Below are 20,301 nucleotides of genomic sequence, written 5' to 3' on the forward strand. Positions count from 1 at the left end.
CTTAGAGGAAAACGTAGGCAGAACACTCTATGACATAATTCACAGCAAGATCCTTTTTGACCCACCTCCTAGAGTAATGGAAATAAAAACAAAAATAAGCAAATGGGACCTAATGAAACTTAAAAGATTTGCACAGCAAAGGAAACCATAAACAAGACAAAAAGATAACCCTCAGAATGGGAGAAAATATTTGCAAACAAAGCAACTGACAAAGGATTAATCTCCTTTCTCCATTCCTATCACCACTTTCTCTGTAGAAGCCCTTGGCAAAGACTTCTGCAATACTGCACAAACCAGTTCCCCTGCTCCAGTCCTGAGCTATCCTCCAAAATCACAAGTCTGATAAGATCATCCTCCTGTCTAAAATCCCTCAGTGACATTCTGTTGTGAAGATTTCTTAACTTTCTCTATTTGGTTCCAGCATACCTCTCCACCCCATACCCATCCATCCTCCAGAACCCAGCACATAATCTAGTCCTGCAGGACAATGTGCCTTTCTGGGACTACACCCTGCTCCCTTGTAGTTTCAGGCTATTTCTTCTTCTCTGAGTTGGCTTTCCTACCTCAATAAGCTGCACTAATTTCAACTAATCCTTTGAGGTCAGTTTAAGCATTACTTTCTAGGGAAATTAAGCTATACATTCCTGTCCTGGATTCCCAAAGAATCTTTTACAAACTTCTAGTTTAGCCTTTTAAAATATTTTTGAAATTACTCTATCAACGAACATTTATTGAGAACATACTGTGTAATGGCCATTCAGTGTCATTTCTCTAAGCACAGAAGTCTCAACATTGAGAAAGACAAAAAGGGTCCCTATTCTCATGCATCTTACCATCCCAGTGGATGGATACAACTGAGAGAGAGAGAGAGAGAGAGAGAGAGAGGGAAGATAACAGGCAGCTATAACTTTCAAGATGAAAACAAAATAATAAACAATGGGATATGGAGTCATTCGGGAAAGAAATAATTTAGATGGGATAGTTGAGAAGGCCTATCTGAGGAGCTGATAGTTAAGCTTGGTGATATCTAAATGTTATGACATATCCAACCAAGTAAATATCTGATGGACGATCATTCCAGGCATAAACAAAGAACAGTTCATGTAAAGACCCTAAGGGAAATAAGTTTAGCACATTTGAGAAACAGAATGAAGATGTGGGTGGCCAGCTAGTGGTTGCCAAGACAGTTTTCATTTTTGCATTTAATCCCATAACAGCTCTGCAACATAGGTAGTACAATCCTAATTGAAGTTTAAGAGGTTATAAATTTTATGCAGTCACAAATGATAGACTACCAAATGACAGAATCAGGATTAAAATAGATTTTTCTGAATCCAAAACCCCTGTGTTTTTTCCCACCTACAATGTAAAAAATGTTATGCTGTGAAAAAGAAATATTCATACACCAAAGGATGAGACTATACAACATGTTGGACAGTTAGGCTTAAATATGGGGTGGTGGAGTGCTCTATTCACAAATGAATTACACCAAGATCAGAGAAATTTGTGGAGAAAAGCATCATCTCTTCATTTGAAATTGTCAGACTTCTAATAGCCACTCTGTATTTCTAGTATAGTACGGAGAGTTAGAAGGTGGTTTTTTTTTTTCCAAATGATAAAACAGTGCTAACTGTAGGAAAACATAAGAGGCAGGTCAACAGTTGCAAATAGAGCAATGTCTCCCTTTGGTACTTCTATGGGAGAGGGAAGGGAAAGGCTGTCTGTTGAAGATGCCACAAAACACTTTTCACCCTAATTGATTTTCATATGGAAAAAGTCAGTAGTGAACACAAGTATGAAACTTGAGTACTCTAATTCTCCTGGACCTCTGTAAAACCATGACCATGACAGGCGAAGCCCCTCAGGGGCTGTCTCTGCACAATCGAATCCTTTGTAGGAAGAGAGACATCCCACTTCTGAACATGCCATGGCTTTGATCATGTTGTTCTCCTGCTTTCCCTGTCCCTTTCCTTCCGTCCCCTCAAATCAAACCCAGTCAATGGTAAAGGCTCAGATCAAGTCAGAACTTTCTCCATGATGCCATACGTGACCTCCACCTGCATCCTTGGCAGATGGTGATTTCAAATTAAACATTTCTTGACAATCACTATTATACTGTTCCATGACATTCTTTTCATTTAAAATTATACACTTATATACACATGAGTTAACACTGTGATTTTATAGTGTAATTGTAATTTTAAATTACATGCATAGTGTAGCAGAATGTTCATAACAAAAAATCCTACAAATCATGACATAAATCAAAGAGAGTATATATCTTTTACTTTCTGGGTACATTTAGAAGTAAAATGATAAACTTGAACATCTGAGTCAGTCTCATTTTTTTAGACTTTTCTCTGTTTCCAAAGGTTGATTATTAACTACCATACATATATCTATATAATATTAAATAATACAGTGATACTCATTAGAGGGAAAGAAACTTGCACTAATTATGTCTCTACCATACATCAGTTACTTTTTCTGACACTCTGACCTACTCAATCCTGAGAACAACCCTATAAGACAGGTCGTTTTTACCTGCATTTTACATATGAAAAAACTAAATGTTATATTACTTGCAAAATTCACACAGCTTGAAATTGGAATTATAAGAATGTAAGTTTAGCTATATAGTTCTGACACCAAAGCTCAAGCTTTTTCCCCTTATATCATTTTCATAGACATTTTATAAGCAACCATAAATTGATGCAAATTGAGCATCTAAAATCCTTCAAAATTTTCATTTAATTTAATTATTAAACTGGTCTTGGGACTTCTCTGGTGGTCCAGTGGTTAAGACTTCACCTTCCAATGCAGGGGGTGCGGGATTGGGGAGCTAAGATCCCACATGCCTCATGGCCAGAAAACCAAAACAGAAGCAATATTGTAACAAATTCACTAAAGACTTTAAAAATGGTCTATATATATAAAAAAAAGTCTTTAAAACAAAAGAAATAAACTGGTCTTATAATCATGAAAGTATATGAATAGTGTTTTCAGTTTTCATGTATGATTTCACTGTATGATTCTAGCAAGAGACAATTCCCAATTTTTAATTTACTACTTTTCTAGTCACAAATCATTTTGATCTCCTGTTTCTTTACCACCCTCTGATAGACTTCTGATGTTTTCATGTCTCTGGTTTATTTATTGCAGGGAAAATTAAGGCAAAATTTTAAGCATTCCATCAACACTGAAGATAAAAATTTAGAAAAGTCCATACTTATAAACCCCATTCTCTCTTTATTTCTCTCCACTAACATTGACCATATCATGTCAATAAATATCCTCTTCTCTTAGATATCAGAAAAGGATTTTCCATGAGACGATCTAAAAGGGTGCTATCTGGACCTTTCCCAAAGGTAAAAAGCAAAATCAGCTCTCTTTCAGGAAAGTGGTCCTTAGAGGAGTTTGTCTACCCTCCCATTTTTTTCCCTGCAAATATATTTTCTTTGAACTAAACAATGGCTAGTTTATCCTGCTGAAAGGACGCTTTAGGTGGTAGAATCCAAGTCACTAGGACTTGTCTTCAGTCTCCTTTAACCTGGACACTGGGAATGGTAGCTTTCTAACACCAAAGATCAGAGATGATCCAAATTGATAACTGTACTGTGGATTTGATCTTATAAAACTCAGCATCTGGATGGATGGCATGTTCAGATCTATTGATCTAATTATTTTTTATGTACTTAACCTGATTAATTTCCAGTATCAATGGTAATATGATCAAATTATGTGGCTATAACATTTATTCATGAAACAAAAAATATTTGTGAAATTTTAAGTAAGTATTAAATTAAATCCTCTCTCTTTGAACATAGACAAACAATATCTATATATCTAGAATCATATGAGAGAAAGACTGTGGGCTTTGGACCCAGAAAGATTTACATTCAAATATTACCTCCAGGTACAATGTACACAGCTTTAGGGAATTCAACCACTCTGAGCTTCAGTTTTCTCATTTCTAATGACATATAACACCTAGCTGATAGGGTCATATGGATAATTAAATAAGATAATCTTTTCAGGACTGTGGGTGTTAATTAGAATGATATATTAAAGTGCTTAAGGCCTAATAGGCATTTTAATATTATTCATTCCCTAGTATGGGTAGCTAATTAAAAGTCACTTGTACTTTTCTGTACTGAATAAGTGTATAAGTAGAAAGTGACACCTGTAAATATTTTATCATAATAAATAATTAACATTGTTTTAATATTTGTAATTCAGATATTTAAGGATTAAATTTACTATATATAAGGAAACAGAATTTATCCTGGTATTCTCAAGGAATTTTTTATAATACTATAACATGTTATTCTCCAAACATTTTGTAAAATGTGACAATTTTTAAAATTTTCTTAAAGACTATTTTAGTTAAAGAAACCTTACTGGGGAAGAGAGAAAAAAATATATGAGTACTTAATGGTCAAACGTACTGGAGAGAAATGACTTCTGGTAACCATCCTGTGAGTGCGTGAATCACTGTGAACTCTCCCAGTTCTCTCCTCTCCGCTACATGGATGCTAAAAAAGCAAATACACAATAGTATGGTCAATAACATTTGAAAACAGAGAGAGGTCTATAAAACACAGGAATCTCTAATAAGCAGTGATATAATAATAAATGTAGGGGTCCTACTGGTTATACATTAGAGCACAAGAATATACTTTTCCAACAGTCAGATGACTTGTTTTGATAAGGCACTTAAATAGATCCAAAGATAAAATTTCATATCTATTACAAAACATGCTTACAAACTTTATTTTATAAATGTATTTGTTTTATTTTATTTATGTCTGCGTTGCGTCTTCGTTGCTGCGTGCGGGCTTTCTCTAGTTGAGGCGAGTGGGGGCTACTCTTCGTTGCGGTGCTCGGGCTTCTCAATGCGGTGGCTTCTTTTGTTGCGGAGCTCGGGCTCTAGGTGCGCGGGCTTCAGTAGTTGTGGCTCACTGGTTCTGGAGTGCAGGCTCAGTAGCTGTGGCACGGGCTTAATTGCTCTGCGGCATGTGGGATCTTCCCGGACCAGGGCTCGAACCCATGTTCCCTGCATTGGCAGGCGGATTCTTAACCTTTGCGCCTCCAGGGAAGCCCACAAGCTTTATTTTAAAATGTCATATATATAAAGCATAACGTCATAAACATATCCATACATATTATATATCGGGAAATATATATAGATGATATATAATCTATTCTATATATTCAATATATTATCATGGTCTTTTAAAAATAGGGCAGTGTCCTTCATCTTTCTAGTTTCGGTAATTATTCTAAGATTCCTATGAGGCTGTGTATTAAGTCAGTCTCACACATGGCAGGACAAGATGGGCATCAGACATCTTTAATAAAATCCTTAGATAATTTCAGAGAACCAGAAACATCCATTCTATCCTGTACAAAAGAGTGGATCTGCCACCATAGCATAAAGTCAAATGAGGCCGTGATTGATCAAATATTGCTCTTCTCATTTTAATCCTTTTGTTAAAAATTTTTTTTCTGAAGTGATTAGTCTATTTTCATTAACACACACAAATGCCATATCTATGTTTTACTCAGGAATCAGAGCTTCAGTCCACCTTATGCCAACGGTGATGACTGATGGTATTGACCGGCATACATGTCTTTTTCTTCAGAAAGAAATCTTACTATCTTAGTCACATGCTCCATCATTTAAAAATTTACACTGGCTTCTAGTTTACAGATTATAAATTGTGATATGTCTATATATCTCAAAGATAACTAATATCTAGTGGGATAATTCACAGTCTAAACTCCTCTTTGAATAATCATATTAATATTCAGGATGTGACGGTGCAAACCCCATAAAAGTAACTCTTTTTCCTTTGCATATTTCCTAGTGGTATTTAAATAACTACTAAATATTAATTTTTTAATGTAGAAAGCTAAAACTCCCATAAAATATTTACTATCTACTATAAAATCTGAGAAAAACTTTTGGACGAATATAAATTGGACCATGTAGTGATTTCCACTGGTAAGCCTAAGAAATGTCTTACATTAAGTCTGGTCCTTTATTTTCAAGTTGGATTTGTTTATTTTTCAAAAATAACAATAATTCTATTACTCAAGTTGCTACAAAATTCTACTGAACTGTAGCTTTAAGAAAGATAAAATGCTACTCCAATTATCCAGGTCACACATTTACTGCTTCACTGGCCTTGCGGCTCTAATTCTCAGAACTTCAAGTTAGGTCTGAGAATTAGGAACATTATTTTCTTTCAAAAATAAACAAACATAGTTGTCACTATTTTGAACACTTGGTAGTATTCAGCTACCTAAAATGATCTGAGCTGAGCTTTTAAAAATGATTGCAATTAAGTGTTGCAAGCTGGGTAAAACAAATTTCCAATAGAAAATTGAGGGTTGGTAAGAGAAAAGAGAGATGAAAAGGATGGCAGTAGGAGGGGTTGTTTTCGTTGTGTGGCTTTGGGAGAGAAAAAGGAAGCTGAGCTAAATGAAAATCCACAAAAAATCAGACCAGGCTACTGACTGACAGTGCTATGTGTAATAATAGAAGGGGAGGGGGCTGAGCTTTGAGCAAATGGCTGGAGTGGCCTCTTAAAGGAGCAGCGGTGACACACTGCAGGAGGGGGAAGGGTGTCAAATTCAAGCTGGTGCACTGTGTGTGAGAATTCTCCCACTGAGCAGAGACACACAGCTGCCATGCATTTGCAAGTCAGGCATCAAAGATTTTTTGCATCATTCAGGCCAGAACAGAAGGACCACAGGTCTCTACAAGTGGAAGCTAAGAGAATAAACATAGCAGACATGTCCCATACATGTCTGCAGTTTACAAGTTATGCAGGTATATAAGACACAAGCAGATTTCACAAGAATATTGAAGGAAACATGAGTAATTTTCATCCTGAATGTATAAAAAGGAACAATGTTACCAAAAGTATGAGGAGCACACTGACATCCTTCAGAAGAGTTCAGGGCTTCAAGATTAGTAAATGATTGCTGCATGTACAGAGCCTAAAACTTTAACTGGATTCCAGTGTACATTATTCAGTATTTACATGAACCAATAGTTTCCCCTACAAAACAACTTCTTTCTCTCATTAAGCTGAAGATTAATTTTCCATGACTGACTTTCCATTCATTTCCATCCAGGAAACACTGGATGTAGAATAAGTTTTTAGTATTTTTCTTGGAGGAATTTTGTCTTATTGTGGGCTAATGCAATATTTCAAATCAGTGGCTTTGGCATATTTATTTCTATATTAGGAAGTTTACATTGTTTGGAGAAAAGGCTTCTTAAAATTGAGTTTTTGAAAAATAAAGCTATGCAATACAGAAGGATAGTTGTCGTTGCTGTTGTTTGCCTGTTTGTTTTTATACAAGTGAGCAATAATTTTTTATTCTACTTACTCCACATTTGCCAGCTTAATGATAGCTTTAGACAAAAGCATTGGCCAAAGTTCAAATTCACAGGTTGTAGCTGGAAGCAATAGATTGTTTTCTTCATCAAAAGGCAGAAAGTCATCAATAGTTATCTTTCTCCAGCAACCCTAAAGATGAGAAGAAAGGAATATATTATCAGTGGTTAACACTATTTTTTCTCATACATTATTGTACACTGCTGACATTATTATTTACTGTTTCATAATTTTATTTTAGCATTTTACATCTAATGACTGACATACTGGTATTCAATACTACTCTGTCTGAGCATTTTACCTTATTGTTTAATGTAATTATAGCATGCCTATATCTATATCAATAGTATGATTATTTATGAGGTCTTTTAGCACATTCTAGGGTGCCCCATCCTACATAATGCAGTAAATTGAAGCGTTTCAAATAGCAAAACCAAAATACCACACAATCATGGAAAGTTTGGACATGATTAAATAACTTAATACAGTCATAATGCAAATTCTGCAAATGTAACTTTAGTAATTATTTTTTATCCTTATATCCTCAGTGATCATATACTTCCAATTACCATATTACTCCTACTCCTGTTTAAAGATCTATTTTTTAACATAAAGCTAATTAATAATTTATTTAATAAAATCATTATATACTTACCTGTATATATATTATTTCATTATTAAAAGCTTGAGGTAAACGATAAAATTAATGATTGTGAACTCAAATATTTTTTTAAACTTTGGTTTTACATGTGAAATTTTAGTTTGAATTCATTTCTTCCCCCAAGAAATATTTCAGCAGTGACGCAAGCATTGTGAACCCAAAGATCTGTAACACATGGCTTATATCTATACCATTGAATTGCTTACAGACTAGTGAGGGAAGGCATATAGGCAAATATAAAATGTAATATGTTTAAAATGCTCTAGGACCAGAAAGGAAAGTGTGACTAGTTTTGCTTGGGGGATGTCCTCACAAGAAGGTGACATTTGAACTCAAGATTCAAGGAACAGTATAATTTTCCCAGGTAGATAGGAACAATAGGGTGAAAAATGCTTTCTTTTTATGACACCTGTAACTGAACTCATACTGCCTTATTTAGTGGTTATATGACTTTTTCTTTATTTCCTTATGGATGATGTAGGGCAAGACAGGTTTAAAGTCACAGGTGTTTAGCTACTCTCTCTTCTAATTTTAAGTGAAATGACCCAAAAGAATACACAGTGAAATAAGCCAGATACAAAAAGACAAATATTGTATGATTCCTCTTACATGAAGTACCAGGAAATATCTAATTTACAGAGACAAAAAGTATAACAGAGGCCACCAGGGCCTGGAGGAGAGGGGAATGAGGAAATATTGTTTAATGGATGCAGAATTTCTATTTGGGATGATGAAAATGTGGAAATAAATAGTGGTGATGATTGCACAGCATTGTAAAAATACGTACTGTCTCTAAATTGTACATTTATAATGCTTAAAATGTTATGTATAATTTACCACAGTAAAAAATAGCAATAGTAGCTCCCTTCTTACACTTTGATTTTCAGAAAAAAAATTTCAAAGGGGCTATCTGGATTCCTACAAAGGAAAAGTTTTAAGTAGCCATAAGAACTTTGTTATACCAGTTTAACAAGTATCATCTGCTTCCAGCTGATCAGTGATTACATATTTCAATACAGACTGCTTTGATTGCTAAACACTGTTGAACTGTATACTTTACATGGGTGAATTGTATGGTACGTGGATTGTATCTCAATAAAGCTGTTACATAAAAATACACAAGGATGAATGTTCAGCATTACATATCTAAAACATAATTTGACTAAGGTTATAATAATTTTCACTGATATTAATACATTGGTTAGTTGTCTCCTTTAAATTTATGAGTAAATGAAATGTTATGTATATATAAACACAAATAATTTTTGAAACCTCATCATAGGGCATTGAATTATTATTGCATTTGGTATTTTTTTGTCACTGCATGTAAATGATGTATATTGGACATTTTTACTGAGTTTACTGTGTTAGTGCCACATAATTTTAAAAGACCATCACAATGTTTAATTATAGAATGCTTGTAAAGAAAGATACCTTTTTGTTAAGATAAACATAGATTAATAAAAGATACTTTAGAATACAGTCATGTTCAAATTTTATTATTTTCCGTACTTCAATTCCAGGTCACAATAACTAAATGGCTACATATATTTATACCCTCTTCCTCCTATGACCACCCTGAAAGGAAAATAAAAAAATTGTTTTATAAATAATATAAATCACAATTTCAAATTACAATTACAAAAGATCAAGAAAAGAGCAATCAGTGGACAGAGATTTCAGCAAAAACCTGAATGGTCATAATTATATGAATGCTATGGAATTCTGACTTCGCTTCCCTACTTCTACTGCAGTAATAGGTGGTACCTTCCCACTCAGGGCAGAGCTCTGACTTCTGCACTTGCTCTGAAGTAAACAAAGCAGTTTCTCTCCCCAGAAGAGTCAGTGGGAAGAACTGACTTCCATCCTCCTCCTGCAGTAAAGAGGAGGTGCCTGGCCTGGTAGAACCTATTGGAGGAACTCTTATTTCCACACCCTTACCCAGGCAGTAATGAAGCACACTTCCCCCTCCTCAGGTGGTGATAAGGAGATTGTGGGATGGAGTCCTATCCTCTGGGTAACAGAATAGCACTATACAGGTGTCACAAACTAAATTGAGATTTGAAACAAAGCCCACAAAAGTGATCCAGGGTGTGCATTCCAAAACTAAACAGGCTGACTACTTGCTTAAATAGAAATGTTAATTAGAAACCACAGTCATAAGACATAACACAAATAATGCCAGGAAACTGTCCAAAATTTCTCATCATACCAAAACCCAGGAACATCTCAATTTCAATGAGAAAATACAATCTACAGACCACAAAATCAAGATAATAGAGAGGTTGTAATTTTTAGGTAGGAACTGTAAATATGCTATTATAAAAATGCTCCAACAAGTAATTATGGACACTCTTGAAACAAATGAAAAATAGAAAATCTCGGCAAAGAAATAGAAAATATGAAAGAGGAAAAAATAGTAATTTTGAATTTAAAATTAAACAATAAACAAACAAACCCCTTAATAGCAGAATGCAAATGACAGAAATTAGTGAACTGCAAGTTATATCAATAGAAATTATGAGCAATAAGGGAGATATAGATTGAAAAAATAATATGAGCCTCAGGGGCCTGTAAGACAATGCAAATATATATATATTCATGTCATTGGAGTCCAAAAAAAAAGAGGGACAAAGAATGTAGGGCTGAAGTAGGTTTGAAGGAATAATGGCTGAAAACTTCCCAAATTTATCATAAAACATAATCTTACAGATTTATGGAGCTCAGAATACCCAAAACAGGATAATTCCAAAGAAATCTACACCCAGAAATCTACACATGTTAAATTCAAAATCCTAAAAAACAAGACAAAGAAAAAAGCCTGAAAGCAGCCAATGAGAAAAGACACATTACCTATAGGAGAACAGCAGATTGCTCCCCAGAAACCACAGAGGCCAGAAGAAAGTAGCACATGATGCGGAAAGAAATAAACTGTCAACCCTGAATTCTGTACTGAGTGAAAATATTCTTTAGGAATAAAAGTGAAACAAAAATATTTTTAGGTAAAGGAAAGATAAAATAATTTGTCACCAGGAGACTGGCTCAAAAAGAGTGGCAAAAGGAAATTCTTCAAAGGCAAAAAAAGAAAAAAAAATGGAACATTAGGAATAAAGAAAGAGCAAAGGAAAGAGTAAGCACATTGCTAAATGATAGAGTATTAGCTTCCTCTTGAGCTTTTAAAATTATTTTTGACATTTAAAAGCAAAATTTTTCATGAGGGTCTCAATATGTGTTCAAGAAACATTTAAGACAATGATACTAAAGAGGGAGGGGTGTAAAGGGGCCTAAAAGGTAGCAGTTATATTCCAATTTAAGAGGTAAAATGTTGATATTAGTGGACTGTGATAAGCTATGCATGTATATTTTAATCCCTAGAGCCACCACTACAAAAAAATTTATACAAAGAGATATACTCAAAAACACTAGGGATACTAATTCTAAAAGATATAATACATGCACTCCAATGTTCATAGCAGCATTATTTACAATAGCCAAGACAGGGAAGCAACCTAAATGTCCATCAACAGATGAATGGATAAAGAAAATGTGGTACATATATACATGGAATATTAATCAGCCATAAAAAATGAAATAATGCCATTTGCAGCAACATGGATAGACCTAGAGATTATCATACTACATGAAGTAAGTCAGACAGAGAAAGACCAATATTATATGAGATCACTTATATGTGGAATCTAAAAAATAATACAAATGAATCTATTTACAAAACAGAAACATACAGACATAGAAAACAAATTTATGGTTATCAAAGAGGAACAGGGGGAGGGATAAATTAGGAGGATGAGATTAACAGATACACACTACTATATATAAAATAGATAAAAAACAATGATTTACTGTGTAGCACAGGGAACTATATTCAACATCTTCAATACCTATAATGGAAAAGAATCTGAAAAATATATATATATACATATATAACTGAATCACTTTGCTATACACCTGAAACTAATACAATATTGTAAATAACTATAGTTAAAAAAAAAAAAACACCAGAGATAAACAAAATGGAATCCTACAGAATGTTCAGGAAATGAATAAGAGGACAGAAAAAGGAAATGTATAAAATGTAACAGAAGTAACAGAGTAGACAAAACTGCGGACAAGACCCAATTGTATCAAATATAAATTACACACAAAATACACAAGTAACTTGGATATACTTATCAAAATTAAGAATTTGCATATATATTGACAGAAAAATTACACATGTAGAAAGCTGAGAAAAGTCACACAAATGGGAAAAAACATATACACGAAGACGCTATTTTAGAGCATTGTTTGTATTGGTAAAACACTGGTCATAACTTAAATGTCTGTCAATATGAAATTAGCAAAATACGTATTGAGTCATCTCTTGGTATCTGTGGGGGACTGGTTCCAGAATCAGCCACATATACCAAAATCTGGGGATACTCAGGTCCCATAGTTGACCCTCCTTATCTGAGGATTCAACCAAGGGCAGATCATAACCATAGTGCTGTATTTATTGAAAAAAATACACTTATAAGTCGACCTGAGCAGTTCAAACCTATGTTATTCAAAGGTCAACTATAGTTATTGTCATCTTTAAACAATGGAGTGCAAGGTAGATCAATCAATATTAGCATAAAAATGTCCGTGGTTAGGAAAAAAAATACAGAATGATGAGTACTGTATGATCTTACTGTCGGTATAGGTTATATATGGTAGGTTTACATATATTTGTAAAAAAAGTTTAGGAGGATATACAGAAATCATTTACTATGATTGTCTGGGTAGGTAGAGTCATAGGGAACTTCCACTGGCTAATTTAAACATTTTAATAATGTTTGATTTTTTTAGTAAAAGCATATATAATGTTAATAATAATGAACTGAGAACAAAAACATTTCCATTTTGGAAAAATGTAATTGAAGGATGGAAAAATAATTTGTCATGGCAGGTCACTGGGTGGGAGAGAGTTTGTTTCAAATGCTGACGGCAGGCTCTGCCCAGAGACCGTGGGGTGGGGGGTATGGGAAACAAGATAGGTGATGTTGATGCTGGCGTGTTCTGCACCCCACAGTTTGAGAACCCTGAATTCTACGATAATATAGTGCTTAAAGTGTTAAGCACTTAATAAGTTAATTAACAAAGGTTAATCAGAAATAAAAGATAATATGTTTTTTATATGGATAGACAGATGGCAACAGGGGAAAAGTATTGGTCTCAAGGTGTGAGTTTCTCTGTTTATTCAGAGATAAATGAAAGCACTCAGAGAAAGGCTGCCAAGAGCAATACGTATCTGAAGTGGAGAACAATAACTTAATTGCTTCTTTCAAGGAGCCCAAGGAATGCTGACACTGAAAAGCACCTGAGGAAACCACATGTGGCCCAGTAGCTGTGTTATCACTGCCAGGTGAAGGAAGAGAGAAAACTTCTCTGTTTTATAATACTGTTTTTTATGCTACCCAATAAATTTTTGATTGATGTCCAAGAAACTTGAGGCTATTTACTTACAATCCAAACTGGAAAAAATGGAAAAACTTTTACAGAAGAAACAATATGCTGGTGTAAAAATCTGAACTTATATGTTATGCCTAGAGGCTCTCATTGGTTGGTTTACTTTGAAGAAATGACTAAGGTGATTGCTTCAAGAGACAACAGGAAAGGGGGAGAATATATGTAATAAGGCAGAGAAGGAAAAAATCAATGTCCAATAAGAAACAAATGAGAAGGTATCAATAAATGGAAGAAAACAAACAGTGAGGTGTATGCCTTAAGGTGTACAAGATGGGACAGTGGAAGGAAAATAGATGTAGGGTAGAGGATGTACCTCCAGTACATTATCCTGAATCAAGCAGTAGAGGGTAACAAAGAATATTCTTACGAACACCTTTCTTAAATATTTGCAGTGAAAACCAAAGGATATACATGTAAATAGTGAATTAGAATTGGAAGAGGAAAAAAATCAAAAATTAAATTGTGTGTCTGGAAAGGGACAAGAAAAGAAAGTAGCAATATACTTTATCTTGTCGGAAATAATTTACTCTAATACTTTATTACACCTCATCTGCAAAGAGGTGTTGACTCAGCCCCACCATCTGGGAATTAGGGAGAGAGAGGTAGAAATGTCTGCTCCTAGCCCAGAGAGAACAGATTTCTACCAGCCAGAAAACCAGGTAGCCATATCTATCACATGAACACAGCCTCTGAAACAGCAAAGTTCTTGTTTTGGTCCCTTTAACAATTGCATCTGTCTATTTATTATCATTGCAATCAGTGCTCTTCTATAGCCTTCTAGGACTACAGTCCCAATTTTGAAGAATGCATCAAAGGAGAGGAGGACCAGCAGTACAGTGTTGTAATTTGGCTTGTGTGTATTTACTTTACAAAAAGAACTGCAGATTGGACCAACTGTGAAAACAAGAAATATATATTTGGACAAAAGACCTGGAAAAAGAAAACATCTATAAGGTAATAGCTTCTTATATATATTTCCATATACTAATGAATGCACTAAGTGGATGGGATGCTGGATGCTTCATACTCAGTGCTATAGAGAAAAATGAAGCAGAGACAGGGGAGAGAGTGTCACGGTTTCAGATAGGGTGGAGAGTAAAGGCTCAGAATGAGTGTCTGAAACACTAAACCCAGGAGATATTCGGGCATTCTAAAACAGAAAGGTTGTTATCTATGTATTCCATATGTAACCAAATTATCATTCACATAAGAATCATACATAAAGGAAAATAGACCTCAATATTAAGTTACCCCAAATAAATCACATGTATATTCTAAGTGAATAAAACTTTGGAATGCATACTCCATCTGAATGAAAGATGAATCAAAATAAAATACTCAAGACAGAGGAAACTGTATTAAAAAAACAAACAAACAATGATGAGGACTAACCCTTTTATATAGAGAATAAGGGATAAATAATTATAAATATGTGTTCAAAGATAAATACTAGAAAAAATGTTTACTCAAAAAACATACATTTTATATATAGAATAAGGGATAATTATAAATATGTGTTCAAAGATAAATACTAGAAAAAATGTTTACTCAAAAAACATACCTTTTATATATAGAATAAGGGATAATTATAAATATGTGTTCAAATATAAATACTAGAAAAAATGTTTACTCAAAAAACATACCTTTTATATATAGAATAAGGGATAATTATAAATATGTGTTCAAAGATAAGTATTAGAAAAAATGTTTACTCAAAAAACATATATACCAAGAAAACATTGAAATAAGAGTATTAGGTGGATTTTATTCTAAAAAACCAAAACAAACTATAAATTCATAATAATTAAAGCAATATGGTATCTGAATAGGATAAGGAAGATAGTGAAAGAAAATAGAATCCAAAACCAAACACAGTCAAATTGGAAATTAGTTTATGATAAAAATGGTTTTTAAAATCAGTGGGTAAAAGGTAGAAGATTCAGTATGTAATGCTGGGGCAACTGGCTGAGGTTTTGGAATAAAAAATAAACCAGTTCTTCATTTCTCACAGTAGATAAAAGAAAAGATCCAGACATTAAAATAAAACTAAGGGGAAATATTTTTTGTTTTCTTGAAACAGTATCTTACTTTAAATGATAAAAATTCCTAGACTCTGTAAAGAAAAACAATGACATAATTGACTACATAAAAATTACAAGTCTCAGTTGGGTGGAAGACACATAGCTAAAAGACCAATTTAAAAAATGCTTCCTTTATATTCACATATATTATTACCTACAACATATAAAAGAACACTTACAATTCCATAACAAAACTTTAAATAACCTGTTTTATAAGTAGGCAAGATATAGGCAATTTAAGAAGTATATAAAGGATGTACACGTTTGATGGGATACCAGAAGAACTAAGCAAGTTTGGGCAAAGGAACCACAGCAAAGTCGTATTTCAGGAGAATCAGGCAGAGCGTTGCCTATGATCACTGTGCATCCCCTCTATTTTTGCATCTTAAGAACCACTGTTGGGCAAGAGAGCATCTGGGAAGCCGATCATGTGCTTTTCCCCTGGCTCTACCAAGGGGCAGGAGGAAGAACAAACCATCTCTTTGGCTTCCACAACTGCAGGCAGCAGTGGGGAGAGAGAGAAGGAAGGAAAGAACACCGGAAAAGAGGGAAGGAAACTAATAATGCTGAGAGTCTACTATTTGTCAGGACCTTTGCTACGTTCTTTTACATAATTACCACATTTTATTGTCACCTGTATTTGTACCATGATATATTACATGCCTGTTCTCTTGAGAGAGGCGGTCCCTTTGCCTTTGCGTGCAAGGAACCCTGAGAGGCCCATGTGGCCCTACGAGTGGCTCTAGAAATGCAGAGGGCCAGCAAAGCTTTCTGTCAAGTCTCAGTGAGCATGAATACGACCATGCACTTCAGTGATGAGTGCCAGCAAGTGGCCTGCAAAATAATTCATACGGAATCAGTTGAATCACTCAGTGCTCAGCAGTCTAGCAGCATCCCTCACAGGCCATTCCTCAGGTGAGACCAAAGAGGAACCAGAAGAAGCCACTGGACATGAGGTTCAGTCTTTCTGACTCCCAGACCTCTTCGCTCAAGGACTACACTATCACAGGTTAAATGACGGCAGCAGACTGACATTTCCAAATTAGACTAAATACATTAAAAAAAAAATCTGAATCTAGGTAGGTTTGGGTTTCCGAGGAAGCAGTACAGTTAAAGAGAAATAAATCACATATTCTTTGTAAAATGGAATAGAGTGTTAATAAACGTCGACCCCTATCCAGGAGGAAATTGGAAAAGAAGGAAGGATGTCAGGAAGCAGAGAGAGAGGAGGGTGATGGGGGAGAAACTAACAGGGTTGGTTTAATGTTCTGCTTATGCTGTTTTAAAAGTCTTAATAATTTTGAACTTCGTCCCACCTCAAGTTTAGGCAAATGTGCAGAAGTGGAGCCAAACACCCAGGCATCCGACCTCGTCACTCCTCCCGTGTTTACTTTCCTTCTGCAACCTGACACTGTCCTCTGTGTACCCACGCTCTTAATGCCATATCCTCCCTGTCACTCCTCCGAACACACTTAATACTCTAAAGTCTACTCGGCCAAACCTGCCTCCTGACTGGTAAACAGAGAAGATAAAGGAAATTTGGAAGTTATGTTCTCTCCTAACAACGTTTTGACTTTCAAGGTCTTTCTGTGACTATCAAAAACAACAAAACTCCTATTTTGGATATCAGAGGCTAAGATTACCTTCTTTACCTTCCCACTGAGGTGATCCTATTAATTCCTAAGCATTGGCCTTTCAACAGTCCCCATCCCAGGAAGACAGATGGCTCCGGCTCATTAAGGAAAAAGTCATGTTCTTAGAAATACAGAATGGAACGATCCCCTTTCCTCATGCCCTCAAATGTTCAAAGATTCTTTCTCCGTGACCAGGACCAACTTCATGGGTATGTGACCTGTGCAGTCACATGGAGGCCCACACTCAGAAGGACCTCATGCTTTGTTTAAAGTGTTGATATCACTGTCTTGAAATCCTTAACAATTTTTGAACAAAACGCTCTGCAAATCATGTGGCTGGGCCTGCCTGTGACTCTGGGCCTTTAGAAAAGAACATTCATTCCACCATTAAGAACCCAAAGGTGTTTCATGTAACCTAGCATTGCTAAATGTGGTGTGGGTCTACTTTGCCGTATTAACTAAGAGGTTTTGAACTTTCTATTTGTGCTTCTTACTATCCCATTTGCTTCTTTTCAGGCAGAGGTAAAATACTTCCTGTGTCAGAGTGAGATTTGCTAACACTAAAACACATCTCAAGTTCAGGACAAAAAACGGATCGGATCAGGCCTGTCAGTAGCATATACCAAGAGAGGACTGGACCACGCTCAAGCTCAAGCTCTCTCTCCTGTCCACGACCCTGATGCCACATCAAAGAGGGGAGAGCCCTGTGCGTCCACCTGCCTACCCAGCCCGCCTACCCGGGACGGGTGAGGCAGCAGAGGCCCACCCCTCCGTGGTCCTCGCAGCATCAGTTTAAAAAGCACAGGGGACTAGCATCACAGGGGATACAACTGTGTTGTTTTTAATCTCAAATTACATATGCAGGACATCCCCCCAGTAGGTACTCAGGGATAGCCTTCGTGAACTGCCTCATCTTCCACTAGCTTCATTATCGGCATGTAAGAAAACTATATTTCAATATGAGAGACACACAAATTTTTAATGCATGTGAACACAAACTTACCATCCAGTAAAGTTTCACAACATACTTTCCATAGCTATTGAACAAGGGAATGTGACCCTTCACAGCCTTACACAGAGAGTAAATGTGTTCCCAGGGCTTCCAGACCAGAAGAGGAGGTTCCCCTGCAGTCCCTTTAATATAATTGTTCAAAGCACCCCCATTGAATATCTTCCACATGGCGTAGATTTCGCTGATAATCCATCTCATCAGCTAGAGGTAAAAACCAGTAGAGTTCATTAGTTATTTTTCAGTTGTCGGTACTGTAATTTGAAAGGGGGTGGGGAGAACAGTTGAAAATCTACTTTCAGTGGTAATGTTAGATTTTACATGTAGTATATCTCACATTTTGATTTCTGACCTACAGAATGGTCATAGATCTTGCTTTTATTTTCAAAAAATATAGTCATAATACAAGCTAAAAAGTCTCAGCTAAGAGCTGTCTTCCAGAGTAAACGTCAGTGATTTGACACTGACCTCCATATTAGTTGCGTGCATGTGTGTGACAGAAAAGGAGGGAGGAGAGAGGGAGACAATGTTTCTGAGAGCAATGATGACTTTATTTTGGAATTAACATTATATAAAGGATTGAGCTACTCTTCTGTAAATGTTGAGAAGTTTGAGAAGGAAATGATCCCTTTAAGTCTATAAAACCAATTAGACAAGCAACGAGACATGGGAAAGAATTAAAATTACACACACACTTTACTCTGAGTCTCATATTCATGTGTTGATCTGCAGGTGCAGAAGTGCTCCAAGTAAAGCTCCCAACTGCAGGGTTTTCAACAGGCAGCAAGGAACAGTGGAGAGTTGAACTTCAGAGTATGTTTTACTGCCTGGTTTGTAAGGAGATTAAATACTTGAGACTAACATCATAAGATGTATGTTTTCCTTAATTTGGTCATCTAGAAAATTTCTTCAAGTTTGGTGAAGTTGAAAAAGACAAATCAGATATCCTCCTGTATACCTGGAGATTTTACTACCGAATTATTTTATACTTCCTTTGTGGAATCTAAAATATGACCCAAACGAACCTATCTGTGAAACAGAAACAGGTTCACAGGCATGGAGAACAGACTTGTGGTTGCCAAGGGGGAGGGGGATGTGGGAAGGATGGAGTAGGAGTTTGGGCTTAGCAGATGCAAACTATTATATACAGAATGGATGAACAACAAGGTCCTCCTGTAGAGCACAGGGAGCTATATTCAAAATCCTGTGATAAACCATAATGGAAAAGAAGATAAAAAAGAATATATATATATATATACATATATATATATATATATATATATCTGAATCACTTTGCTGTACCACAGAAATTAAGACAACATTGTAAATCAACTATATTTCAATACATAAATATTTTACACTTCCCTTGAAAAATGATATGCTAAAGTCTATGTAGGTTTAGAATTCATAAAATAAGCATATTTTAGACTAAACCATAAAACATAAAACAATTCAGAGATAATTTTATACTAATCAGTACAACCTGGCTGAAGAAAAAATATTTTGATTTTAATATTGGTCAAGATGTTAAAGATCAGAAAGACAAAATGTTTAAATGGATAATGACTATGCCCCACTCCTCTGACTGGACCTTAGGAGAAAATAATCAAAAAGCCTGTTTCTGATGTAACTACCTTAGGGGAGTGGAACAGGTCTGCTTCTGATGGATAGAACCCCGGGTGGAGAGTGGGGAGGTGTGTTCCCACGTGCTGTAAGACTGCTGCACTGAAAATCTGGTTTGTTTCAATGAGGTGTTGCATTTGAGCTGCACCCCCTGATTTCTCCACATTAGCAAGCCAAACAACACCGAACACCTTACTCTTGGACATGATGTAGGGCCAGACTGGCAACAACTTTATGTCAATTGCTAGGCACATGGATCCGGAGGAGAAATGCCTAGATGGTGTGTACTGGGCTACCCTGGTCCATGGGCGGGAGAACAGGGGCATAAGCAGTGCTAATATTAACATCTTCCCCACCTGTTCTCTCTCCACTC

At 35.6% G+C, this 20,301-nt stretch overlaps 1 protein-coding gene across 1 annotated transcript in view; it reads right to left on the minus strand.

The window, feature by feature from the left end:
- ADGB (androglobin) overlaps positions 1-20,301 on the minus strand; it is a gene marked incomplete at its 5' end in the record, with an annotated part of 169,910 nt that overhangs the window by 110,341 nt on the left and 39,268 nt on the right. Inside the window, 3 exons of the mRNA XM_082855604.1 lie at positions 4,449-4,535; positions 7,405-7,544; positions 18,300-18,509. Coding sequence (XP_082711730.1) covers positions 4,449-4,535; positions 7,405-7,544; positions 18,300-18,509 — 437 coding nt within the window. The remainder of the gene's footprint in view (positions 1-4,448; positions 4,536-7,404; positions 7,545-18,299; positions 18,510-20,301) is intronic.

The sequence above is a fragment of the Leucopleurus acutus genome (genome assembly GCF_964270905.1).
Source record: "Leucopleurus acutus genome assembly, chromosome: 15".
NCBI classification, from domain to species: domain Eukaryota; kingdom Metazoa; phylum Chordata; class Mammalia; order Artiodactyla; family Delphinidae; genus Leucopleurus; species Leucopleurus acutus.